General features: G+C 42.2%; 2 protein-coding genes and 1 long non-coding RNA gene across 4 annotated transcripts in view; 1 reads left to right on the plus strand and 2 right to left on the minus strand.

The window, feature by feature from the left end:
* The window catches only part of TSGA10 (testis specific 10), a 30,342-nt gene extending 14,623 nt beyond the window's left edge, over positions 1-15,719 (minus strand). The window contains exons 1-9 of the mRNA XM_074816718.1: positions 15,663-15,719; positions 12,202-12,411; positions 11,428-11,493; positions 8,575-8,775; positions 7,944-8,099; positions 7,436-7,609; positions 7,189-7,266; positions 4,533-4,684; positions 2,976-3,091 (exon numbers count right to left, since the gene is read on the minus strand). Coding sequence (XP_074672819.1) covers positions 2,976-3,091; positions 4,533-4,684; positions 7,189-7,266; positions 7,436-7,609; positions 7,944-8,099; positions 8,575-8,775; positions 11,428-11,493; positions 12,202-12,411; positions 15,663-15,719 — 1,210 coding nt within the window. The remainder of the gene's footprint in view (positions 1-2,975; positions 3,092-4,532; positions 4,685-7,188; positions 7,267-7,435; positions 7,610-7,943; positions 8,100-8,574; positions 8,776-11,427; positions 11,494-12,201; positions 12,412-15,662) is intronic.
* Positions 15,720-20,216: 4,497 nt separating this feature from the next.
* Positions 20,217-23,657, minus strand: LOC141919448 (uncharacterized). 2 transcript variants are annotated; one of them, XR_012621981.1, is made up of 2 exons: positions 23,522-23,657; positions 20,217-23,407 (listed from the first exon to the last, which is right to left on the minus strand). It is a non-coding gene; the product is annotated as an uncharacterized LOC141919448 (long non-coding RNA). The 2 variants fall into 2 exon arrangements; XR_012621982.1 differs by having other exon boundaries at positions 20,217-23,404; positions 23,522-23,640.
* A 190-nt stretch (positions 23,658-23,847) lies between these two features.
* Positions 23,848-25,938, plus strand: LIPT1 (lipoyltransferase 1). The gene is given in 3 exon segments (XM_074815059.1): positions 23,848-23,913; positions 24,462-24,670; positions 24,673-25,938. Coding segments are annotated over 2 exon segments (1,227 nt in total). The 5' UTR covers positions 23,848-23,913; positions 24,462-24,618; the 3' UTR covers positions 25,848-25,938.
* Positions 25,939-27,292: the final 1,354 nt, after the last annotated feature.

The raw sequence follows: 27,292 nt of genomic DNA on the forward strand, positions 1-27,292 counted from the left end.
CCTCTGAACATGATGAAACACTTGGGTTTTTTTACTGTGAGGGTGACCCAGCACTGGTACATGTTGCCCAGGGAGGTTACGGAGTCTCCTTCCTTGGGAGTCATTCAAAAGCCATCTAGACATGGTCCCGGGCAACTGGGTCTAGGTGGCCCTGCTTGAGAAGGGGGTCTGGACAAGATGACCTTCAGAGATGCCTTCCAACCTCAGCCATTCTACATCATTTTACAGAGAGGGAATGGAGGCACAAAGATCAATTGAAAATGCTTTCTGATTATTTTGGATGTCCAAACTGTGACCTAAATTTTCAGGATAGAAAGTATTACATGTTCAAAAGAACAACCACAAATTGCTGCCACGGCTGTGAGTGCTCAACATTTCTGAAAATTAATATCCAAAGTCTCAAATCAGGCACGCTAGAAATATATAATATATATAGTTAGTGAGCAATTCTGAAAAGGTTAGTTGTGCATCACTCTAAAATTCTAATGTACAGACTGCAATACTATAAAATACTGCATAACAATATTTAACAGTTTAAATAGTGTGTGTTTTCTCTTTGTGCAGTCACCTGCTTTATTCACTGTATTTTCAGCTAAGGAGATCTGACAGACAAGTTGCTTCACTAGACAATACTAATTTACTCCCTACAAAACCATGCAAAAGTTGCAGCAAGGATCCTACAGAGAAACACCACATGATAGTATAATTAAAAACATTACTTAATAAGTTTAAAAAAAAACCCACCAGAGTTTATTTATTAAGTAGTACAGACACCTTAAGAACGGCATTCCCAACTTCTTAGTGTTTGTCTCTTGAAATAAGTTACTTGTGTGAAAAATAAAAAGTATAATTTGGATTCCCATCATGTGTCACATGACATAGAAGATGAACCTTTGGGGGACTATATCGCTCTTCTCTCTGCAGACAAGCACTGGAAGAGACACTTTGCCAAGTTTATGTTATGTTGCTGACAAGAGAAGATTATGCAAGACTTGGAAATCACAAGTTTCATTCCAGACTCCAAAAGGGAAAAGGTTCTCTAGTGGGCACACACACTTTCTTTCCATCTTCTCCAATTCTACCTCTCCAAGGAGATACCATTTAGCTGCCCATCCTTTCTCTTCACTTTGGTCAGCCCTGCGTCTTAAGGTTTCTCCTCCTAGACTCCTTCCCTAACAATCTTAAATTCCTAAATCCACATTTTCCATCTCAATCTCCTTTTACTTCCAATCTTTCCCCTGCTTTCAGCTTTATTGTCCAAGTCCTGCATATTCTGTGTGTGCAGCTGCTCGCAGGTTCTAGTCATGGTGCGTGACAATAGCTCCAAGTCCTACCCCCAATCTCTGAACTAGTCATTCAGTTTTAAGGATGTTTCCAGTCTTTAACCACTTCATACCAGCTCTCCTCACTGCATATCTCTGGATCCTTCTTCACTTCCTCCCCTCACTTCATTAATTTTCAGGCTCTGATTTCTTGCATTGCCCCAGTTTTCCCTGGCACCACCTCCACACTGTTTCTCCATTCACTGACTCCCAAATCTCGCTGTTTCATACTTACAGTTTCCTCTGACAACAAATCCTCCTTGTTGCAAATTCTTATCCAGCCAATAACCCTATTTCTCACTTGTCTTCTGTCTCTCTATTAACTTTACTTCTCCTACCTATTTCACTAGGATTATGCTGCCTCATCCAAATTGTAATCTCAGTATCCTCTCCTCATCGATCCTGCATTTAAAACCTCCCAACTTTCTTTTCTCTGTCCATTCTCTCCCCACACCTACACTGTAGTTCCTCTCCTTTGGCATCTTCCACTGTTATCCCTGTGGTGACAGGGTAATAGCACAATACAGTCAGTCTCCATTAATTTCAACATTCTTTGCCTGGACTTGCCTCACAGTAATGAGAAATCCTAATGAATCTAGACTGGAACATGCTTCAGTCAGATGATATGAGACCTCAGATGACAAATTCTGAAGTCTCTATTCAGCTTTAATGAATGGATTTTTTATTTTTCTTTTAGGCTTCAAATATGCTTAATTTGGACACATTTCCTGGGAACAATCAAAAGCATGCAACAACACATAGACTGACATGCCTATCAAACATTAAGTTCCTACTTTACTGTACCAGTGGGCTTTTAAAACAAAATACAAGGATTTTAATGTGAACAAAACATCCTTTTCTATAGCCTTCTCAGGAGTGGCTTAAACACCTTAGCTAAAGCATTAAAAAAATTAAGTTCACTTTGAATTAAATGTTTATTCATTTGAGTGAAATGTTCACCTCAAATTAAATATTTAAATCCAAATAACAGGAGTTTGAAATTTGTAAGTAACAGAAACCAAGATATTTTAATAGCATAAGGCAGCTTTAACATTAGATGCCATTAGCTATAGGTTAGCTTTATTTTGCCTTCACAAATGCAGCACTGCATTTGAGAACAGATTATGTCAACTGCATCTATAGAAAATAATAGAAGACTTCTAACACAATACAGTTGTAATTTTGGAATTAAGAACATATCCCTTGGCACTACAGGAATAATAATTCCTGTATCCACCTCCTTTACTCCCATAATATAAAAAAGGTGCAACATACAATATAAGATATATACTATAAAGGATGTTTTCCTGATTCCATCATCATCATCTTATGATGCTGAGAGGTGCTACCACCGCCTCAGTGGATCATGAATATAACTGATATGCTCAGACACTGCACATCGGTACCAACACACATTGTTCAGCTGACAGTATGTAATGTCACTGAAACTTACTTTCAAGAGATTTATTACATAATTTTAAAACACAAAAACCTTCCAATAATGAAAGAAAACAGATGTTTTGCACTTGAAATATTAAAACTGACAAAAGTATATTTATTTTTTTCTTTCAACCCAAAAAACAAACAAAAAAAATTGGTAATACAACAATTAGCCTATTGAATTTTATTGTAAAAACTGTATCTGTCACTCACCAATTTTTTCATCCAAAAGCATAATTTTCTCTTGGGTAAGTTGCATTTCATATTTTTTCTTAACAAGGCTTCGCTGAGTCTCTGAAAGACTCTGTTCTGTCTTTTCATTCAATAAACTGGAAAAGCAGAAGCATTAAACAGGAGAATTCAGAAGTTTATATATTAATGTTTTTTCCTTTTTGAAATGTCACTAAAATTTTAAAAGTAAAGAAAAAACAAGATTCTTCTGCATATTTTAGACTATTTGGGGTATTTTATTAATGTTAACCTTAATCTTGGGATATTAAAGTCTGAATACTCTTGTATAGAATCAGAGAAAAGTAAGAAGAATTCTTTACAACAAGTGGACATAAATCTTCTCAAAAATTATTAAAATAAAAATCATCACTTGGGACATACATTGGAATGCTTGACCTATTTCAAGTTATATCCAAGTCATACATTCAAATCATGTAGTAATATTAATGATTCTCAAACTGAAACTGAAGAGAACTATTAGCCTGGTTGGGGGAAAAGAAAAAGATATTTTAGTAGCAGTAACTAATCTTGAACAACTCAATTTTTACAGCATTCATAACTCTGACAGCTTATTATAAAGCAGCAATAACCCAGGACTGGTTTTGTAAAGGAGTTCATGTTATTTTAGAAATCACAGTGTCCTTAGAAAGGTATTGTGGGCCAGCACAACATTGCACTCTAGCACCCAACATTTCCACCAATCAAAATCTAACAAAAAAACCTATAACACCCATGCATCGACTACACCAGTCACTTGTAAGGACTTGTAAGGACGCACAGGTTTAGGAGAGTGTTTGCCTAACTGAATTAAATTTAAGGAAATACAAGAGGAAAAAAATCACAGTATCTTCTCTTGCAGTCTGTTCATTCTGTAGCTTAGTCAGTCTGTGATCTAGTCCTTCTTATCTCTCCACACAAAACTTCACATGTGCTTGATCTTCCCCTCCAGTCAGTAAATTATCCTTTTTTATCTTGCACTCACTGACCTATGCTTTCTTCCCTAAAGGCTTCAACTGAGTCTAGTCCCACTACATGCTTCTGAACATGGTTAGGAACTCCAGTTGAGCAGCAGGCCATAAACCCTACTCAAGGCTTCAGTTTTGTTTCATCTCATGAAGAAGCTCCAAGACTAAGAAAAGCATGTTTGAAACTAACTAAACATGACACTTATTAGTTTATGCGTGTTTGCTTGCCTCTATAAAAACAACAATAAAAACTGAAAAAAATATTTTAAACTCATACACAATTTACCAAAAAACATCAATCCCTGCAGCTTCTAATAGAAAGCTCCTAACTCTAAGTCAGAGTGAATTTTACTTTTTCACTGAAGATGGTTTTCAGCATATCATAGTATCAACAAGCCAAGAACATTTACATGTAAATAAGCACTGAGGAAAACAATTTAATTCCAAAAAGGATACCTCATAAGAACAACTATTGTAAATTCCTTTCCCTTTGAGCTACATAACAGTTAGGAAAACCAATGAACGTAGGCTGACGTTACTCATCAAATTAATGCAATTATATACTTTTACTTACCTAAGTGAAACATATTCAGCTTCCTGTCGGCTCAGCTCAGTTTCAGAGTCCAGTGCCCTTCTTGCCAATCTTTTTATCTCAGTTTCCAGAGAATCAATGGTGTCTTTCATTAGTGCCATTTTGGACATCTGTTCGAACCGCTCACTATCTAACTGTAAATATAATTAAACATTAAAAGCTCCCAAAAAAGCCAATTTATACATAGAATTTCCCCTATTGATTCAAATTCTACTCTGTTTTTAACATAAATTTTTTACTGAAGAAGAAATGTCCAAGTATCTTATTTACTGAAGGTAGATGGCAAAGAGCTGAAATGTGATTTTCACTTCCTTTGAATGACAATCAATTTCCTGTCTTTCAGATCTCTGGGAATATTTTAATTTATTAATGTAAATTTTAGGTTGGCGATTATGCCTGAGGGCAAAAATGTTTGGCACTGATCAGCATTAAAAGTTTTCAGTGCAAAATAACATAACAGAAAACATTATTATGAGTGTACAAAGGGAGAAATCCCAATTCAGGATACAACATTACCAATGATGACTTTAGGCCTCTACTGATTTATATATCTATGCCAATAACTGGATAGAGAAATCATTGTAGAACACTTGCATAAAGCACTGTCCAAATTACCACCATGAGGCCTTTAGGCCTGTATCTAGAACAAAGAACAGGTCCAAAACCTCTTGCACAGACTCCAGCAAAGCTAGTTTGAAATCTTGAGTTTAAAGAAAGGTTAAATGCTTACACTTAACATTCAAAGAACTGCCCTTTCTCAATTATTTGAAGCAGCTTTTTTAAGGTAAAAAATTCTCACCTCATCCCTCTCCTCCATTACTGATTCTTTCAGTACTATTTCTGTGTTACTATAATCGAAGGTCAGACCTCTAAAGAGCAAGTCAGTAAGCCTCTGGTACACAGTAACTTTTTCAGTACTAGTGTCATAAATTTCATATTGATTTATCGCCCTCAAAGGGTACCAAATGAACTGAAGAAATAAGATGATGTAACTAAAACAGGACTATTCCCAATATTCACTGCACATCATGTCAAGTGTGTGATTAAAGCTAATTTACTACTTGGAGAACTCAGAGCTATTTAAGCCTACAGTGTATTCTTCATCACAGATGCACTCAGTTTAATAGTATAATCCTTGGAACTATACTTATAAACTTGGTAGGATTTAAAATGCTGAAGGGGAAAAAGAAAATTAACCAGAATTTACAACCACAAGATCTAGAAGAAAGATACACCACAGAAATCAATCTTAATCTATTTAAAAATCAAGTTCTATCAAGACTGTAAATATATTTAAGATTTATATTCATTTTGTTAATGTTTTCATTTTCTGTTTTAGTGCCATATTAAACAGGACTTGCCAGAACAGTACAATTAGATTTGGTTTTGGATCAGGTCTTAATAATATACAATCATAAGGTAATTCACATTGGAATGGACTCCAGGAGGTTTCTAGTCTAAACTCCTGCTCAAAGCAGGGCCAGCTCTGAGGTCAGGCTGCTCAGGGTTTTGTCTAGTCCAGTCTTGAAAATCCCCAAGGATGAGGACTCCTTGACTATCCTTATGGGAAAGAAGTATTTCCTTGTATTCAGCATGAACCCTTCTCATTTCAACTGATGCCCATTGTTGCTCATCCTTCCACCATGCACTGCTGTAAAAGCCTGTTTCTGACTTCTTGATGAGTACTGGCAGGTAGGACTTAGGTTCCCCTTAAGCCACCTCTCCTCCAGGTGGAACAAGCCCAGTTGCACCAGTATCCTCTAATAGGGAAAGTGTTCCAGCCCCAAGTATCGTGGGAGCCCTCCAATAAACTCACTCCAGTTTGGCAACGTGTTTCTTGTACCGTGGCGGCAAAACTGAGTGTGGTGTATTCCACATGTGGTCTAATAAGTGCTCAGTAAAGGGGGACAATCTCTTCCCTTGAGCTACTGGCTGTGTCCTGTTCACATAGCCTAGTACACTCTTGGCCTTCTTTGCCACCATGGCATACTGCTTGCTGGCTCACATACAGCTTGCTGTATACCAGGACCTCCAGGGCCTGAATTTTCAGCGGAGCTGCTCCCAGACCCATTGGTCCCCAACTGGTATTGGTGCCAGTGGCCCTTCTTCCCAAATTCAGAACTTGGCATTCACCCTTGTTGGACTTCATAAGTTTCCTGTTGTCCATTCTTCCTACCTGTCTTGGTCCCTGTGGTTGACAGTCCTGCTCTTGAATATATCAACAGTTTTCCCTAATTTGGTGTCACCTGCAAACTTTATGAGCACGCATTCTGCTGCCTCCTTCAGGTCACTGATAAAAATGTTAAACAGGACAGGCCTCGGAACAAACCCCTCTGGTGCTCCATGCTAAGTCTCCAGGCCAAATTAACTGCTACCTGGTAAGACTGACCATCCAATCAAATTTTTCCCCACCTAGCTGCCCACCCATCCAGACCATAACCTCCTAATTGGATACAAGAACACTGTGGGTAACAGTGTCAACTTGCTACAGGGTAACTTGCTACAGTCTTAGTAAAAACATCCACGGCTCTCAGCCTGTTGTTTCCTGATAGAGAGCAGTCAGTTTGGTCCTGCAGGATTAACCACGAACATCACCTGTATTACATTTACAATTCCATAAATAATTATTTTCCCTTACATTTTGAATAGTAGTTTCTAGCTCTTCAATTCTCTGTTCTAAATGAGCCTTTTCATTAAACGCAGTCTCTTGAGAAATCTGTATCAAATAACAACAAAATCACATATAGAACAGGTCTGAACTCACCACAGACATGTAATGCCATTAACTTTCAGGATTAGAATAGAAATCTTTAGCAACTTTAATTACACTACTAAGTAGTTTTCACGTTAAAAAAACCTTGGGGGAGGGTGGGGTAGAATCAAACCTTTAACTGCTCCCTGAGGCTATCACGTTCTGTAGTCATCCTTCGGAAATCTGACAGTGCTGTGTCCCTTTCTATCTCCACGTGTCTTAACATAGCTTGAGCTGTCACAGTACTTTTAGGAGTCCTGGGGCATCTGATAACTTCCTGACGAAGTCGGGAAATCTCCTCCTGTGCCTGTTTTTAAAAACAGCAGCATAACAGAAATATGGAATAGATGTGATGTAATATAATGTATTACTGTTGCATATGGCTGGTAATGCAGAGCATCCCAGAAACTGTGCAATATCGAAGATGAAGTAATGATTTGTGCATGTATTCTTTGATTCAGGAAAGCATCCTTAACTCAGGACAGCACTTACAAACTTGTATTTAACTGACAGATTCAAATCACAGAATTTTCATAACTTTTTTTTCTATTTTTTTTCCACACAAAACCAAAAATAGGATTTTTTTCTTGCACATCACCTTAAGTTATTTTAATTAATCATGCAAATATAAATAAAATTACCTGTTCATAAAGATTGACAATTTTGTCTCTCTCAGCTGTTAAAACTTTGCAGTTACCCTGAATTTCTGCCACATGGCGCTCATATTTTTTCAGCGTTGACTTAAGTTCTTCACGTTCTCTCAATATTTTTAAAACTTCTAGATCAGAACTCACTCCCTTAAAGAATAAGGTGATATACGGTTAAAATAGAGAAACAAAACTCAATTCACTTTCTTATTATATCTGGTTTGGAAATTTCTATGAAAGATTTAATAAGCCTTCAATCTAGTAACCTCTAGATAGTCAAGAACATGCATATATATTTCTTGGTATTAGAGACTAGATATACATACCATTTTCTAAAACAGACATTATTTTGAGCAGCGAATGTCTATCAGAAACGGTACTAACAATTATGTTAATTATTTAAATGTAAGCAGTTGTCAGTAACCTTTAAAGTGATACACGCGCATGCAATGTGAACTTAACTGCTGCTCTACATTATTGGCCAACTCCCATCTTATGCATCCTTCTCTTTATAATCAATTAATTTTTCTTCCTGGTAATTACAGCTTTGGTAGTTTAGCATAAGATAAACCAACATTTTTTAAAAATGCATTCCTTCTTTTCCAAAGTGTTTTCCCAAGCTCACCTGGATGGATGAAAATTTTTTTGACATGCTGCCACAAGTAGAGGTTTGCTTAGGACTTGAAAATGCGTTTCTAAATACCTTCAGCAAATTCTCAGTCTCACATTTATAGTAGTCTCTGTCCTCTTCCAATGTCTTAATAAAGGTATCAAGCCTTGAAGGTGACTTGCCTTGTTTTATTTCAGCTTCTGTTTGTAAAATAGCCTGCATGTGCAAAAATGAGAGAATTTATTCACTGAAATAGAACTTTCATAATGAATGATACTTCAGTGTAAAATGGATAAACATACTCTTCAAAATGAAGATGAAGCAGATATCAAATAAAAATAAGTATCCATTTAATACTTTAACTTCTGAATATCTGTATTTTCTTTTTTTGTTATATTGCAGAATATGTCTGACTGTCCTTCTGAAATGGATCTAATAGGACAGAAAGTTACATAAAATCTAAATGTTAATTAACTTGGAATATATCTGTTTGAAACTAAGGAGGACAATTAAGTAGATTTGTATTGGAATATCTAATGAATTTTTAAATATGAAAGAAATGAGGCCACTAGGTTTGCTTAAGATACATGAAAGGTGAATTTTGGAAACAGAAATAAAGTGATGTGCAAATAAGTAGAGTCAAAATCCAGGAAGTCCTGTAGGGGCCTAAATGAGATTTTGAAGATTAATTGCAATTCCAAAGTTCAAAATTGCACACCAAATCCCTCTTCGTTACAACCTATCTGTTGGAAGTACCTGGACTCATGAAGGTTTAAGCAACTAGGGAATACTAAACTCTGCAAATTTATTATTTTTGTTAAGACAGATGCAGAAGTAGGTGTTTACATCCCTGAAAAGTTATAAATTAATCAGCTAAATCTCTCAGTGAATCTAGCTCTCAAATCCCAAACTTTCTCGATGAAGGACTGAAATATTTCAGTCGACATAGCGCTGAGGGATATGGTGTAGTTGGGAACTGTCAGTGTGAGGTTAATGGTTGGACTGGATGATCTTCAAGGTCCTTTCCAACCTAGATGATTCTGTGATTCTGTGATTTCCGGGGTAGTTGAGCAGTAAACTCTACATGATCAGAGTGGTTTTTTTCCAGAGGGGGTTCTTTGCAGGATTGTGGCATAAGCTCAAATATTTTATACAGGAAAGAAAAAAAAAAACATTCCCACCCACTCCCCTGAAATTCGAGACAAATCTTTAAAATATATTAAGAAATCATTATCCTGAACATATAAAAATTCCTGGTCAACTTACACTGGAAGCAAGTGAATGAGTCCACTTAATAAATTCAAATGTTCATTTAAGTTAGATTTACCACTGGCAAATATTTCTACAATTACAACATCGTATACATTTCAAAATATTCCACAGAATCACAGAATCGTCTAGGTTGGAAAAGACCTTGAAGATCATCCAGTCCAACCATTAACCTCACACTGACAGTTCCCAACTACACCATATCCCTCAGCGCTATGTCAACCCGACTCTTAAACACCTCCAGGGATGGGGACTTCACCACCTCCCTGGGCAGCCCATTCCAACGCCTAACAACCCGTTCTGTAAAGAAATGCTTCCTAATATCTAGTCTAAACCTTTCCCGGTGCAACTTGAGGCTATTCCCTCTTGTTCTATCACTTATTACTTGGTTAAAGAGACTCATCCCCAGCTCTCTGCAACCTCCTTTCAGGTAGTTGTAGAGGGCGATGAGGTCTCCCCTCAGCCTCCTCTTCTCCAGACTAAACACCCCCAGTTCCCTCAGCCGCTCCTCATACGACATGTGCTCCAGACCCTTCACCAGCTTCGTTGCCCTTCTCTGGACACGCTCGAGTCATTCAGTGTCCCTTTTGTAGTGAGGGGCCCAAAACTGAACACAGTAATCGAGGTGCGGCCTCACCAGTGCCGAGTACAGGGGTAAGATCACTTCCCTGTCCCTGCTGGCCACGCTATTTCTGATACAAGCCAGGATGCCATTGGCCTTCTTGGCCACCTGGGCACACTGCTGGCTCATGTTCAGCCGGCTGTCAATCATCACCCCCAGGTCCCTCTCTGACTGGCAGCTCTCCAGCCACTCCTCCCCAAGCCTGTAGCGCTGCTGGGGGTTGTTGTGGCCCAAGTGCAGCACCCGGCATTTGGCCTTATTGAAACTCCTACAGTTGGCCTTAGCCCATCGCTCCAGCCTGTCCAGGTCTCTCTGCAGAGCCTCCCTACCCTCGAGCAGATCAACACTCCCACCCAACTTGGTGTCATCTGCAAACTTACTGAGGGTGCACTCGATCGCCTCGTCTAGATCATCAATAAAGATGTTAAACAGGAGTGGCCCCAAAACCGAGCCCTGGGGGACACCACTCGTGACCGGCCACCAACTGGATTTAACTCCGTTCACCACAACTCTTTGGGCCCGGCCATCCAGCCAGTTTTTTACCCAGCGAATTGTGTGCCCATCCAAGCCACGAGCAGCCAGTTTCGCCAGGAGAATGCTGTGGGAAAATTCCAACAGTATTGTTACACCTTAAGGAAGACAGAAGATAGAAATTTTAAAGAAAAAAATGTTACTGCTTTCTGTTTTGCAAGTGATTTACGCAGTGTCTAAAACAGTTCTATGCAAGTTTGTAAAAAAAAATTATTAATGTTCTCAAAAGCAAAATCATTACAGGCTAGTTGCAAAACAGAAACAGATTCCCATCCACCTAGAGACAGAGAACTACAAATGAAAACAGATCTGTTTATCCATTATATAATTTCTCTGTTAACAGTGAAAACAAAGCAAGTGAAATGCACTTGTACAAGTATTAATTTCATGTGGAAATGACCTGATTTCATAGCTACATATATATTAAGGATACATGTTTAACTCACAGATTTTAGTGTTTTCACCGTGTGTTCCAGCTTCTTTATCTTGTTCTGCTGGTGTCGAATTTGAATCTACCATAAAAAAAATTGAGAGCACAGATGCATTAACTTTGTATGATCGATGCAAATCCAGCATTTTAGCTCAACTGTTCTAGTTCAAAGAGCATTTTGTACATGTCTTCTAGTTTGACTAGGCTGAAAACATATTATTTAGTAACAATAAACATAATTTAGAAGGGGATCAGTTAAAAGTGTTATCTTCAGATGCAGTCCAGGATTAGGAAAAACAGTAACAGTTAAGTTATTCTCGGGTGAGTGAATGAAAAAGGAAACGTGGGACACCTTTTCCCAGAACTGTCTTACTGAGAAACTTTTCAAAACAGGGACAGTTTGACTATACCTACAGGCTAAAGAAATAAGTATGTAGTTACACTAATGGCAAACAAATAATATGCTTTCTCCCATCTGACCACTACTACTAAATCACATAATTGTATGCGCATAGAGTACAATTTTCCATTATCCTGTGAAATCAAAAGCAGTTTTCACTGAAATTACATTCTTTCCAGCTGCAAGCATGATTTTAATCCTTGAACCACTCTACACTTGAAAAAATACCACACTGTACAGAACCTACTCCTCCTTCATCCCAGCAAACATACTTCAAAGCAGAGATGAAAGCTGGAAATTCAGTCCAAAAGGTAAAAAACCAGTTCCCCATAATATTAGCAACTAACATTAAAATATTACTGCACAATATTAATTCTAATAAGTAGATACCTTTGCTTCCTCAAGCTCCTTATCAGCGGTACTCAATACCAATTCTTTTTCCAGCTGCTCTGATAGTTTGCCAATTACAGCCAGTTCTTTACACAGCTGATCATTTTTACAGGCGAACCTATCTACTTGACTCTCTACCACTTGCTTCTTATCAAGAAGTTGTATGACATGTTGCCTTAGCTCATGGTTTATTTTCTTCAGATCTTCAATCTATGAAGAAGTATTTTACTTCATCTTCAAGGATTTGCAGAGAGTATTCCATAATAAGTAATTTACACTTAACCAAAAAAAATCAGTATACAGTATTCACAAATTAAGAAAATGCACACTATTAGCACCAGTTTGAACAGATTAATTTTGAATTAGTGGAGAATCTGATCCTTAATGTTTAAGATAAAAACTATCTCAAGCTGGGCTGCCATTACAGTTATTCTCCCATAGCACTGTGAGAGGAAATGTCTCTCCAGGCCTGGTCTCAAGTTTCCAACAGCCTTACTCACTACGGTTCTGTCAGATTTTAGGAATGCCCTTCAATCACCCTGTTTGAGCTGGGCCCATACCCTTCACACATAATTCACAAAGGCCAGCAGAAATGTAGCACATCAGCTATTACTATTAATTCATCAATTAATCAATATAACATTAATAAGTTTCCTGAAACAATATTGTCTTTTTAAAAAAATATTATAGGGCCTTTTTGTAAGAAGTTGCCAACTATTTTGGCACTATCAACTGATTTTAATATCTCAGTCTATAGGAGAATTACTGCCTCATACAGCTTTTCAATTTTCTGAGTCCTCAGATTTCTAAAATCCCAGCATAACCAAGATATGGATACAGTGTGATGCAGAAACTCCATTGCCTGCACAGGCTGATCCTGTAAGGCATGAGAAATCAGTATCACTGGATACTGAACTCTGTGAGGTTCACTTGATTCTAATAGTCAGAGAGTTTTCTTCAGAAATGACTAGTAGTGCACAAAAATACATTTTGAATTATTTAGGAAGACCTGAAAGACGCTTTGTGAAAAAAAGCTTTATGGGTGGGCTCTGTCCTGTGACATTCAGTAGTAAATTTTCCCTCTTATTCTGTTGAATGGACATACAAATATATTAGAAGGGTCAGTAAAAAAATAATTAATTATTTTCATTGCAGTTTGATTTTTGTTTTCATCAAGCCTGATCCAGCTAATGCCACTGAATTAATAACAAAGCACAGTATAAACCTGAAAACGTGATAATTACAGATTAAGTGGAAAAGTAGTTTAAAAATGACTACAAAAAAGCATCCACAAAGGGCAATAGAGACAGCAGCAGTGTTTGGTGATTTCCACACTTTTATTAAGTTACTAAATTTAGGAAGAATACAGCTCTGCTATTACTGGAAGTTCACAACAATGCCTGCTTTACATGGTGAGAACAGGAGTGCCAATGAAGGGCAGGAAGGCTAAATCCTGCTCTGCGTCTGAATGTACAAAAACCCACTTAAAATGACAAAATTGAAGACTGAGTCAGGACTACACCCTCAAGCCTCAAGTAACGGACTACACCAAAAGCAGTTTTGTTGCTCCATATAGCCAACCTGTATCATATCTTTAGGTTCTTTGCCAACCTAAATGATTCTATGATTTTCCCCTGTCATCTTCTCTTGGATAACCCAAAAAAGTTCTAACAAGCACTCAGAGATACCATACCTAGACTACAAAATTAAGTGTTCTGCTTTATACAGACATGAATTACAATTTGAGCCCCTTAACTAATTACAGTTGTGCTCACAATGCTATACGATGAAAGCAGTCCAGTCCCTAAGCAGACAAAATTACTGATCGCTTAAGGCTTTATAGACTCAAAACCCAATACCCCACTACCAAAAAATACTCATAGCCATAAAAAAATGATAAAGTACAAACAACCTTTGCTCCTGTCATGTCATTGCATTCTGCTCTAGGTCATGACAGCTTGTTCCAGCAATATAAAGTGGGGAAGAGAATGCTACCATTTCACTTCCTAGGCACAAAAGGATGCAAAAAAGCATTTTTTTGTATTCTAGCTATATCAAAAGAGAGGAAATACGTAAGAAATCATGGACATAACTTACAAATTATCTCCATCTATCAGCATCCTCTCAAATATAGAGCAAGGCCAGAAACATTTGTAAATGTTCAAATTCTGTTCAGTTCAGCTGAACATAGGGATATACAGCTGTTACGTTCAACCCAAAGTACTGCCACTTGCACTTCCTCACAAATCCACAAACACGTTGAAGTACAAGAAGGAAGAGAAAGATAGAGCACTCTCTGGCAGCTTTCTCGCAATAACCATGATAAAGTAGGGGCGCTGGAATGAGTCCTTCAGTGAAAGATGAACAAGCCACAGCAAGACAGGGTGAGTGGCAAGCACACCAGTGCCTCATAGAGCTAGTCAATGCCTGACAGTCCGCTCCTGTTATAACAGGGGAAGTAGCCCACTGGTCTAACAACAGGATATGAAGATTCAATTACCTGCCAGCAGGAAGTTATTGCCACCAGCACGGCCATAAGTTTCTCTCCGTGCTCAGATTCAAGAGTTTCAAGGAAGTTTAGGGCAGCTGATTCGATGAGTTATTTCCCCACCACATTCAGCCTCATCTGAATCAAATCTCTGCCACCAATTACCAGTCTGACCATCAGCCTCAAGGTATTTTTAAGCACCAGCATAAGTGATAGCTCTGTTTAGGAGTAAGCTGACTGAATTTTGGGTATCTACAAAGAGGCATTTCTAAAAAGTGATTCCTAGCAATTTTAGGTATTCATCCTAAAATGCTCTAAGAGTACCTCTGACAATAAAGACAGCCCAGACATCTCTATTACAGTCATCATCACTGTTGACACATCAAATCAGATGAGGTGAATCCCATCCTAATATCCCATTCTCTCTGCAAGAGGCACTCACAACTTTATACAGTCATATGCATTGCCCTAGTCTTTCTGGAAAGGGAAGAGAACAGATCTGAGAAATTCGCAAGCTAGCGGTACCTTCAGTATCTCACTCACAATACTACTCACTCACAATACTACTTTTACTCCACTTGTGAAAGCACTTTTTGAAAAAATTATGTTTATATATCCTAAAATAACTATTATTTATGCTCGCCGCAAAGCGCTAAGATATAGCCACTGCTGTTGACACACTTCACCACCATCCTCTGAACTCTGATCATGTAACCCCCTTGCAACCGGGGTGCAACTCCGCACGAGGACCTTGTAGCACCACCAAAAGAATTCAGAGTTAGCAAACTTCTTGGACTGCGTAAGTCCCCCAAACTGATTTGAGTTCCAAGTAGTATTTCAGCGATTAACCATTTAAGACGCTCCTCTCCTTCTTCTTCTCCACAGTGTACACAGCAACGGCACCCGAAACGCCCGCGCCCCTCGCCCCGGCCGCTCGGCGCATACCCCACCCGGGTGTCCCGCCGGTCTCTACCTTGGGGCGACCCTCCGCTCTCCCCCTCGAGCTCCCCGGGGAGCGCTGGGCGCTCATGGCGGCTGCCGGGGCGCAGCTGAGGGACCGGCCGCCGCTCCCGCCGCCGCCGCCCGGCCCCGCCAGCCCCGCGCGCTCACCCGCCGCCGCGGCTCAATGGGCAGCTCCCGGGGCGCGCCCCCCCGCTCCGCTAGGGGGCGCCAGGCCGCGGCGGCTGCCTCCCGCCGCGTTCCCCGGGCGCCTGGCAACAGCCGCCGCGCCCGCCCGCCCGCCGCCCCGCTCAGCCTGCCCGGCGGGAAGGGGCAGCCGTGCGCCGCCGTTCGCCTGCTCCGGGGCGCGCCACCGCGTCTCTGCAGGCGACCTCCTCAGCCCTGGGGACAGCCCGCGGGCCCCTGCGCCGGCAGGCATCTCCTCGGCTCCACGCGGCGGGAGCACAGCTAAGGCGGGAGGGCGTCCATCTTCTTCCAGGTAGCTGAGGGAAGGCTTGGCTAGTCTGGATGGTTGTGAAGAGCCGTAGAAACCCCGGGTCCAGCTCTCCCCCTGAAGGAAAAGCCGCCCATAACCATCACATTCCTACAGTATTGTCCTCCCCCACGAGGCTGTCCCGTTTCCGTGAGCTGGGGAGCTGGGAGTCCGGCGGCACAGAAGTCAAGCAGCTGCAACGGACATTCTGACTCCTGGCACAGTACCAGCACAACAGCTTGCCTTAGTGGCTCTGTGTAGCGAGTCTATACGCTTTTATTCTCTCTAATCTTCCTTTGAAGATTGCAGTGATCTTACTGGCGTCACAGAGATGTGGTGGGATGGGTCCCGTGACTGGAGTGTTGGCATGGAAGGATACAGGGTCTTTAGGAAGGACAAGCAGGGGAGACGAGGAGGGGGTGTCACCATCTATGTCAGTGACCAGCTGGAGTGCCTGGAGCTCTGCCTGGGGATGGATGAGGAGCCAGCTGTGAGTTTATGGGTCGGGATTAAAGGGAGGGCAGCAACAGGTGACATTATAGTGGGAATCTGCTACAGGCCACCCGACCAGGAAGACCAAGTGGATGAGGCCCTCTATAGACAGATAGGAGCAGCCTCATGTTCACAAGCCCTGGTCCTCATGGGGGACTTCAGCCACCCCAATATCTGCTGGAGGGACAGCAGGGCATAAGCAATCCACGAGGTTCCTGGAACACGTTGATGGTAACTTCCTTCTTCAAGTGATAGAGGAGCCAACAAGGAGAGGTGCTATGCTGGACCCTGTTCTCACCAACAAGGAGGGGCTGGTGGGGAGTGTGAAGCTCAAGGGCAGCCTTGGCTGCAGTGACCATGAAATGGTGGAGTTCAAGATCCTTAGGGCAGCAAGGAGGGCACACAGCAAGCTCGTGACCCTGCACTTCAGGAGAGCAGACTTTGGCCTCTTCAGGGATCTGCTTGGCAGAGTAGCATGGGATAAATCCCTGGAGGGAAGAGGGGCCCAAGAAAGCTGTTTAATATTCAAGGATCCCCTCCTCCAGGCTCAGGAGTGATGCATTCCAACAAAGAAGTCGGGTAAGAACACTAGGAGGCCTGCATGGATGAACAGGAAGTTCCTGGACAAACTCAAACACAAAAAGGAAGCCTCCAGAAGGTGGAAGCAAGGACTAGTAGCCTGGGAGGAATAGAAACTGTCTGAGCCATCAGGGATCAGGTTAGGAAAGCCAGAGCCCTGACAGAATTAAATCTGGCCAGGGACATCAAAGGCAACAAGAAAAGCTTCTATAGGTATGTCGGTGTTAAAAGGAAGACTAGGGAAAACATGGGCCCTCTTCAGAAGGAAACAGGAGACCTGGTCACCTGGGATATGGAGAAGGCTGATAGTATGATTCATTTTTTGGCCTCAGTCTTCACCGGCAAATGCTCCAGCCACACCACCCAAGATGCAGAAGGCAAAGGCAGGGACTGTGAGATGAAGAGCTGCCTGCTGTAGAAGATCAGGTTCGAGACCATCTAAGGAATCTGAAGGTGCATAAGTCCATGGGGCCTGATGAGATGCATCTGCGGGTCCTGAGGGAACTGGCAAATGACTTGTATAAGCCACTATCCATCATATTTGAGAAGTTGTGGCAGTCCAGTGAAGTCCCCACTCACTGCAAAAGGGGAAACATAACCCTCATTTTTTAAAAGGGAAAAAAGTAAGACCCAGAGAACTACAGGCCAGTCTGTCTCACCTCTGTGCCTGGCAAGATCACGGTGTGGATCCTCCCAGAAACTATGCTAGGGCACATGGAAAATAGGGAGGTTACTGGTGACAGCCAACATGGCTTCCCTAAGGGCAAATCGTGCCTGACAAATTTGGTGGCCTTCTATGATGGGGCTACAACGTTGGTGGATAAGGGAAGAGCAACCAATGTCATCTACCTGGATTTCTGCAAAGCATTTGACACCGTCCCATATGATATCCTTGTCTCTAAATTGGAGACATGGATTTGACAGATGGACCACTGGGTGGATAAAGAATTGGCTGGATGGTTGCAAAGAGTTACGGTCAACAGCGGCTTGATGTCCAAGTGGAGAGCAGTGACGAATGGTGTTCCTCAGGGGTCAGTGTTGGGAGCAGCACTGTTTAACATCTTTCTTGGCAACATGGACAGTGGGATTGAGTGCACCCACAGCAAGTTCACCGACAGCATCAAGCTGTGTGATGCAGTCGACATGTTGGAGAGAAGCGATGCCATCCAGAGGGACCTTGACAGGCTTGAGAGATGGGCCCATGCAAACCTCATGAAGCTCAACAAGGCCAAGTGCAAGGTCCTGCACATGGGTCGGGGCAATCCCATGCACAAATACTGGGTGATGAGTGGGTTGAGAGCAGCCCTGCAGAGAAGGAGTTGGGGGTATTAGTGGATGGAAAACTGACTGTGAGCCATCAGTGTGCACTTGCAGCCCAGAAAGCCAACTGTATCCTGGGCTGCACCAAGAGAAGTGTGGCCAGCAGGTTGAGGAAGGTGATTCTCCCCCTCTACTCTGCTCTCGTGTAACCCCACCTGCAGTACTGTGTCCAGTTCTGGGGCCCCCACATAAGAAGGACATGGACCTGTTGGACCAAGTCCTGAGGAAGGCCACGAAGATGATCAGGGGGCTGGAGCACCTCCCTTATGAGGAGAGGCTGAGAGAGTTGGGGTTGTTCAGCCTGGAGAAGAGAAGGCTCTGGGGAGACCTTATAGCAGCCTTCCAGTACCTAACGGGGGCCGACAGGAAAGATGGGGAGGGACTCATTTATCAGGGAGTGTAGTGATAGGACAAGGGGTAATGGTTTTAAACTGAAAGAGGGCAGATTTAGATTAGATGTAAGGCAGAAATTCTTTGCTGTGAGGGTGATGAGACACTGGAACAGGTTGCCCAGAGAAGCTGTGGCTGCCCCCCTCCCTGGAAGTGTTCAAGGCCAGGTTGGACGGGGCTTTGAGCAACCTGATCTAGTGGAAGGTGTCCCTGCCCATGGCAGGGGGGTTGGAACTAGATGATCTTTAAGGTCCCTTCCAACCCAAACCATTCTGTGATAGTATGATTCAAAGATGATCATAATACTTGTTGTCCTTACAGATGTGTATGACTGAAATGCTAGAGGCAAAACCAAATGAGAGGTTAGAAATAATCCTAAAAAGTCATTAAAAAAATGATACACTGTAAAATCTTGTACAAAATTATCAGTAAAACCCTTTTTCCATTAGTTTGATATAAATATTTATGAACACTGCCTTCACAGAAATTTAATTATTTCTCTACTTGGTTTCATCTTGGGAGGTTTTTGAGTAACTCTTATCTATGAAAATTAAACTTTCAGATATCAGATTTATGACTTACAGTATAGTTCCTCAATAAACATTACTAAAGTCAAGAAAAGGTGCTCATATTTCTTTTCGCTTTTAAGATGAATGTTGAGTGACTGGTTGCTGTTATATCTTTTTGAATGGCTTTTTTTGGGGGAGAGGGGAGCTAAGACAAGCCTCTCCTCAAGTGACATAATGTTCTCTCCAGACCTCAACAGATAAAAAGATGACTTCCTCAAATAATAGTTCAACTCTTCATAGTTATTTGGAGGTGGAGGCAGGGAGGTGGTTGACTATCACAGATTGGCATACTCTGACATATGCAATAATACCGCCCATTGTTGGTTTGAGTGGAATTCTTTGGTTTTGATTTTAAAGCACCCTTAACTACCTTTAATTCCAACCTCCTTTGGCCCATCTGCACACACGTGGCATAGGCCTTGCCCCTGATTAATCCAGAAGTCTCAAAAGACAGGGAAAGGCAGCATGAGCAATGCTTACAGGTCAGAATATTTCAGGGACAAAGTCAAGCAGCCGTGCCTTGTCAGTCCAGCCCCAGGAGAGAAGACGGGTATTCTAAAACTGCCACAGCTGATCAGCCAGGACAGACCGTGAGCTCAGGGAGCACAGCTGAACACCTCTACTCTGATTAGATTCATTTCTTTCAGAAACTAATATCCAAGGAGACACTTTTACAGACAAAAACTCCAACAATAGCCATACAATCTTTCTGACTTGACAAGCATTAGATAAGAAAGAATTAATCTTGAGAAAATAGCCTTCCTTTAATTAAACCTCTTCTTCTACTCAAAACCCATCTGATTTCCATACAAGTTTGTAAGATATATGTGCCAATTGTAAAGTCCAGAATATTATCTTTAACATTACACTTGTTTCTTGACAGTGTCAAGCATTAGCTTTGCACATATGATAAACCCATTTTTTAACACTACAGCTAACACATTCACTGGTTTACAAACAGTGTAAAGTTAAAACATCAAGGTATTAAAAGGCTAATTACATTTTCCTTTATTCCACTAACAAAATCATAGCAAAGAAATTATTTCTTCTGTTTTCTTATACCCCAAGATAGGAATTCTTATTCACAGCACCTCTAGCTGCACATCTCTTCTTGGAATAGCAAGACAGGGATGAGAAGACTGACGCCTTTGAAGAAAGGGATGAGAAAAGGGTAAGGAGGCTTTTTGAATCCTGTGGCTCCTATTATTGCCTGCTTGTGTTGGGCATGGATATAAGCAGTCTTTGAAAGAGGCTGCTTTAGGTTGTCCCAAAGCCAAGCTGAGAAACCAGAGAAAATGTACTGTCTTCCCTGTTAGGCATTAGCACAGATTTTCTATTCTGGAAACAGTGCCTGGTGAATGACCAGGTTTTTTGGCAAGCGGCCACTATAAAGCACTCACGGATAGAGCTCACCTTTTTGGAGATTAGGAGTGAGTAATACCTCTGAAATATGATCCCCACCCAAAGACAGAGAAGAAATTGGAAAATTTTAACTTCCAGAAAAAGAGCAAGAGAAACAAGTCTCTTTCTTTTCCTCTCCCCATCCTGGATTTCGTACAAGTCTTCCTTTGTGATTTTGGTATGGTGGAAATCATCAGAGAAGACTCAGCATTACCATGTTTATCTCCAGAAGAGATGTGATGAGAAGAGCATTTCAGGTTTTCATAACTTTACCAAAATTATTACTCATGAAAATTCATTTTAGGAGTGAAATTATGTATTTTTAATTGGTTCTGTTCTGGTATATCTGTGGTTTTCTCTAAGTGACATATGGTGAGTTCTCTCTTATACATTAATGCTGATTAACGTTGTGCAGAGGAGTTATTTTGCTTTTTGTGTACTAAACAAAGCTCTGTTGATCAAAGAAAGAAGGAAAATCGTACACAGAATTGTTTTCAAAAGCAAAATAATCACTGTATTTTGTAGGTATGTGATTTACACAATAACAGTTGAAACATAAGACTTTTTAAAAGTCCAATCCAGAAATGTGATTATTTAGGTCCACACAGAAGATGGCATTAGTATGGCTTTGCACAACCTCTTACATTAACCTCATCCTCCAAATCTCGCAGTTTCCTACATAATGCAGTCCTCACTAGACTGAGCGAAGAGATAAATAAAGCATGGTATGTATTTATAAATTAATACTTTCTGCTTATTGCCAGAATATTTCTGATTATCTTGCCGGGTTTGTCTTCAACAGCCATTTTTTCAGGGAAGGTATTTATTATTGCATGTGTATTTTATCCTTCAGCACATCACAAACAGATCCATGTAATTTTTACCAATCCACCTAGTATTCTGCACACTTTACATTTTTTAGCAAGTTCTGGTTCTAATTAAGGGAACAAGAGTTGCTTTGGTTAGGCCCAGAGTTTTCAACTAGAAAAACATGGAGTGTGACAGCTCACAGTATGATTTTAGTGACACCCCGTGGCAAAAATGACACATTACAAATTTCCAAGTCAAGTGCCAAAATGGAAACAAAAGGTCCCACATTTTGGTTCCTAGTAATATCAGAAGTCCCACAAGATGCAATTCACTTCCTCTGACCAGGTTCACTTTTGCATTTTGCCAACTGCCTCAAAAGCCGATTTTCCAATATTTAGAACACTAAATCAACAGATTTTTATGAACAATCGAAGTCCACCCTATGCATTACAGAATAGTTCACCCCAGTGAAAAGTTATCACCAGTCTAATTTAGCAACAAGTTAGCCCCTTTCAAACTGCTTAAAATAATTCCCAACTTTTTTCTTTTTTAATGTGACGGTATAACATGCCAAGTGGTTGGGCACACATCACATCAGGCTCCTCTTAGAGCCTGTTTCTCCCACTAATCACCACCAGCATACACGATGGTTTCTTACTTTTTGCTTGCCCTACTACACCCACACATTTCTTTTGAGAGTTTGGTAAGGAACTGTCATACTCTTAATGGGAAGTAGGAAATAATCCCAGGCTCATATTTTTAATCTCGGAAGTCTTCCAGCCTTATCTACCTTCTTTTCTCCTTCACCTTTCAGCTAACATAGCTGTCCTAGAACCATTTCTTCACTTAGAAGGTAAAGGCAATTCAGGCCCCATTGTGAACAGTTTTCTTTAATGGTAACGCAAATATGTGAACACCCAATTACACACCCAAAGCCAAACTGCTTCTTAAGTAATTTCACTGTTTCATCTGAATAAGGATATCAACTTGGCATTTCTTCCTAAGCCACCTATTCCTAGAACTAGGAAGAACAAAAGTTACTTACCTGTGTTAACTGTTCAAGAGGAACAGCCTATGTGAATTCTCACAACCTGGTATACCAACCTTTTTCTCTACAATTCCTTCATGTCTTGGGACTCCAATATTAAGGCATAATGGAAGATAAAAGCATGCAATGTATCCTTTATGAACACACATACACTAGCAAGAGATACAGAGCACATATTTGCCCATATAGATACAACTGTGCATAAAAACTTCAACTACTAGCATTGAACATTATCCCACAGTCTAAGTTTAAATACAGACAACAGTTCTTGAAGAAGAGTTATAGCTAAGGTCCAGTAGACTTTACGAATGGCTTGTATCAATGCAAGTCTGAAGACAATCTGCTGCATTCAATACATCTTTAATTATCTAGTCTTTGATCACTTCCAGCTTGTTAATGAATTATGCTATCAACATTTAGTTCCTGTATCTTCGTGAATAGCATGGATAGTTTCTTTTTATTTCACAAGCCTCTGTGCATTTGTGTTAACTTATTCAGTCTCCCTCTGAACTCATGAAAGCTTCTGGCATCCAGAACATCCCACGGTGAGGAACTGCGCAGCTGGGTCTCACACCAAGAATCATCTGTTTTATCCGTTGTGCACGTGCCTCTTGTCGGCACATCCAATGCTTCGCAGTTACGTGTCGGCGGAGGCAGTGAAGATCAACACCGACCTACTTTCACAGAATCACAGAACTGTCTAGGTTGGAAAAGACCTTGAAGATCTTTATATACTTATTATTAAGGATATATATCTCCTTAATACCGCTTACCAGTTTACAATCTCTTACCATGGGAGGTTTGGTGCGGTTTTTTACCAGGCTGAAGAGTCTTAACTGACTCAGCCGGACGGCGCACAGCACCTGATCATTCTCGCTCCTTCCCGCTCCTTCCCAACTTCCCGCGGCTGCACCACGTCCTGGCTGCGGTGCGAAGAGCGCGCACCGCTCCCCTCAGCTGTCACCCGAGCGGCAAAAGCCGCCTGCAGCCCTCCGCCGTCAGCGGGGACCGGGACTGCCTCCCGCCCTGCCTCCCGCTCTGCCGCCGGGTCCCGTTCGGCGGGGCAGCCCCTCCGGCCTCTCTGACCTCGGGAACCGGAAGGACGTTCCGGAGCGCGCGGCGGGGCCGCCGCCGGCGCTAACGGGCCTGCACGCGCACGAGGGCCGGCGCGCCCCTCCCCGCCGTGAGTACCGTCTCGCGCCCCGCGCGCGCGGCCTCGGCCGTTGCGGGGCGCGGGGGGGGCGCGGGGGGAGGTAGGGGAGAGGACGTCGCGCGGGCGATGGCGGGCGGGGCGGGTGCATCGCCTCAGCGCAGCCCCGCGGGGGGACGCGGCCTGCTGCCGCCCGGGCTGCCGCAGGGTGAGGGGTGAACGCCGAGAGGGGCCGCTGTGGCTGAGGGAACGGCTGCGCCGAGAGCGAAATGGCGCCCGGGACGGCGGCGGATGGTACCGACTCCGGTAACTCCGCGGGGCTTTGCCTCGCCCCTCGGGAGGGCGCTGCAGGCTCCACGGCAGCAAGCCCTGCGCCTGACTGGCTAGTCCCTGACTCAACAAGCTCGTGAGCTTGTTGCGCCTGTTTTTTATCATCAGATCAATGAAAAAAACCCACCAACTTAATTGGACTGCTAAAATTAGGTTTAGCGAAATACACAAAGTAAAATTGTATTAGCAAGACAGTACTGAGTGAGGGGAAGATGCACAGTTTAATTCCATTTCTTCCTTTGGTCTTTGAGGCACCAAGGACTGCAAGGAGAAGCTGCTCTGACAACCCTGGCTTTTATGTTAAGCACATGGTTTGAGCAGCATCACTAGCTTGAAGAGGAGAAACGTGCTGTGTAAACTCACATCAGCTCAGGAGCATTGCTACTTTGGGAAGAGCATGACTCCATCATGACTGCCACTGACATTTCATTTATGTCACAACAGCAGGTTGTGCATTTGCCACATTCAGCTTTACCAGACCAAGTTTTCCTTCCATCTACTGTCCAGTTGTTAAAAACATGGTATTCCAGTCATCCTTAAAGACCTGCCTTCAGCTATCCTGCATCCTCAGGACTCCAAAAGCTGGCTTCAGAAGCAGTAGTGGAGGCCTCATTATCCAGTCTGTTTCTAATGATGTTTACCAAAATCTAGCTGTGGAAGACTGGATCCATGACCACATGAATTTAGAGAACCGACAGGTCCTTTTCCTTTGGAGAAATTCCCCTGCTGTGGTAATAGGGAGACATCAGAATCCCTGGCAGGAATGCAACCTCAGGCTATTGAGGCAAAAAAACATAAAACTAGCCAGGAGAAGAAGTGGAGGAGGAACAGTTTACCATGACTTAGGCAATATAAATTTGACTTTCTTTACAACCAGAAAAAAATATGAACGAATGGAAAACCTGAAACTAGTTGTGAAGGCACTGAAAGCCTTATGCCCCCAGTTAGATGTACATGTCACCGACAGATATGACATCTTGCTAGATAGGCAATACAAAATCTCAGGTACTGCTGCAAAGCTGGGAAGGACAACTGCTTATCACCACTGTACCTTACTCTGTAACACAGATAAGTTTGTTTTATCTTCTGTGCTAAAGAGTCCTTATAAAGGGCTAAAAAGCAATGCCACTCCTAGCGTGCCTGCCTCAGTGAAAAACCTCTTTGAAGAGGATCCTAGTTTAACTTGTGAAATGCTCCTGGATGCCATTGCTGAAGAATACGCTACACAACACCAAACAGATCATCAGATCACCTTAATAAATCCAGCTGATGAGACTGTGCTTCCTGGAATTAATAATAAAACTAAAGAACTACAAACCTGGGATTGGGTGTATGGAAAGACACCGAAGTTCAGCGTTAGCACTTGTTTTAACATAGCCTATAAAGATTCTGTTCTTGACGTTAAAGTAGATATGGATGTAAAGCATGGAAGGATTGAAGGCTGTAACATTGATCTGCCGGAGCAGTGGCTGCCACCGGCGCTGTGCAGTGAACTGGTGAAGAACCTTACTGGCAGTAAGTTCTGCCCAAATGAAACCACTACACTAGCAACAACGTTACTGAGAGTGTGTCCACAAGATGATGACTTGCACAGCAGGTGGAATCTGTTGTGTGAGAATATGATAATGTTAATGTGACTTGCATTTTGAAAATGTAAGTTAAACTTCTGCTGCTTTTTTATTAAATTTATAGAAAACAAAATTAAAACATTAATTTCTACAAGCTGAATTTTTCTCTTACTAGTCATTCAAACTGTTTAATCTTGGCTTTTGCTTAATATTACCTACTAACAATTAGATTTCAGGCTGCCTGCACCATAGGTTCCGAGACTGTAGGCTGCATGCCACTGCAATAGGCTGCAGCCCCATGTCACTCCATGCTGACAGACAGCATCCCTGCCTAAACCAGGGAAAATGGTGGCGGCATCCCAAACTGGCTCTCTAGCAGAGAAGGTGCAAATGGCTGACACAGATGGGATGGGGTAGATGGAAAAGTGAATCCCCCAACCTGCATCCTGCTCCTTGCAGACAGTAGCTCAAAGGCCATGTCTCAGCCCCTGAGCTGTGCGGAGAGGGATGTCCCCCTGGTTTCTGGTGGCAAGTCCTTCCTTGGAGAGTGGTGGTGACCCTCTGCCTCCGCTGTGCAAGCATAGTAGTAAACTAAGCTTGTTGCTGTGTAGTGCATCAGTCCAGCAGTTCCACGCTGTATTAGGGCTTTTATCCATGCGTGTGCAAGAGCAGGGGAGAGATTAGGAAATTCAGTGGGGGGGGTTATGTGATGAGGGCAGGACGGAGGGTGTATGTGCCTCCTTTGTACCGGCACTGCCTGGCAGAAAGCTGGGAGTCACTGTGGCTGTAGGTACGGGTATCGAAGCTGAAACTGGGAACATTTCTACATCAGGAAATATACTTGCAAATACAGATCGAAGAGAAACAGGTTCCTTTTCCCTTTCCAGGAAAAAAATTTCCTAATGAAAGGCAATACTGAACTGAGGATGACAGTTTTCACATTAAGTAAAAATAATAGCTCAGTATAAAGTAACATTATGAAAGAAAGACTCAAGATGTCTTTCACTGTTGCTGCCAAATAAGCAGAATGCAATTTTGATCAGGTCAGAACAGCAGCAGTTTATTACTATAGGAGAGAACACAGAGCAGTGGAGAGACGGCCTCTGCTGAGATGAACTGCAGACACCAAGTTGGGTGGGAGTGTTGATCTGCTCGAGGGTAGGGAGGCTCTGCAGAGAGATCTGGACAGGCTGGAGCGATGGGCTAAGGCCAACTGTAGGAGTTTCAATAAGGCCAAATGCCGGGTGCTGCACTTTGGCCACAACAACCCCCAGCAGCGCTACAGGCTTGGGGAGGAGTGGCTGGAGAGCTGCCAGTCAGAGAGGGACCTGGGGGTGTTGATTGACAGCCGGCTGAACATAAGCCAGCAGTGTGCCCAGGTGGCCATGAAGGCCAATGGCATCCTGGCTTGTATCAGAAAGAGAATGGCCAGCAGGGACAGGGAAGTGATCTTACCCCTGTACTCGGCACTGGTGAGGCCGCACCTCAATTACTGTGTTCAGTTTTGGGCCCCT

Source organism: Strix aluco, chromosome 2 (assembly GCF_031877795.1).
Source record: "Strix aluco isolate bStrAlu1 chromosome 2, bStrAlu1.hap1, whole genome shotgun sequence".
Taxonomy (NCBI): Eukaryota; Metazoa; Chordata; class Aves; order Strigiformes; family Strigidae; genus Strix; species Strix aluco.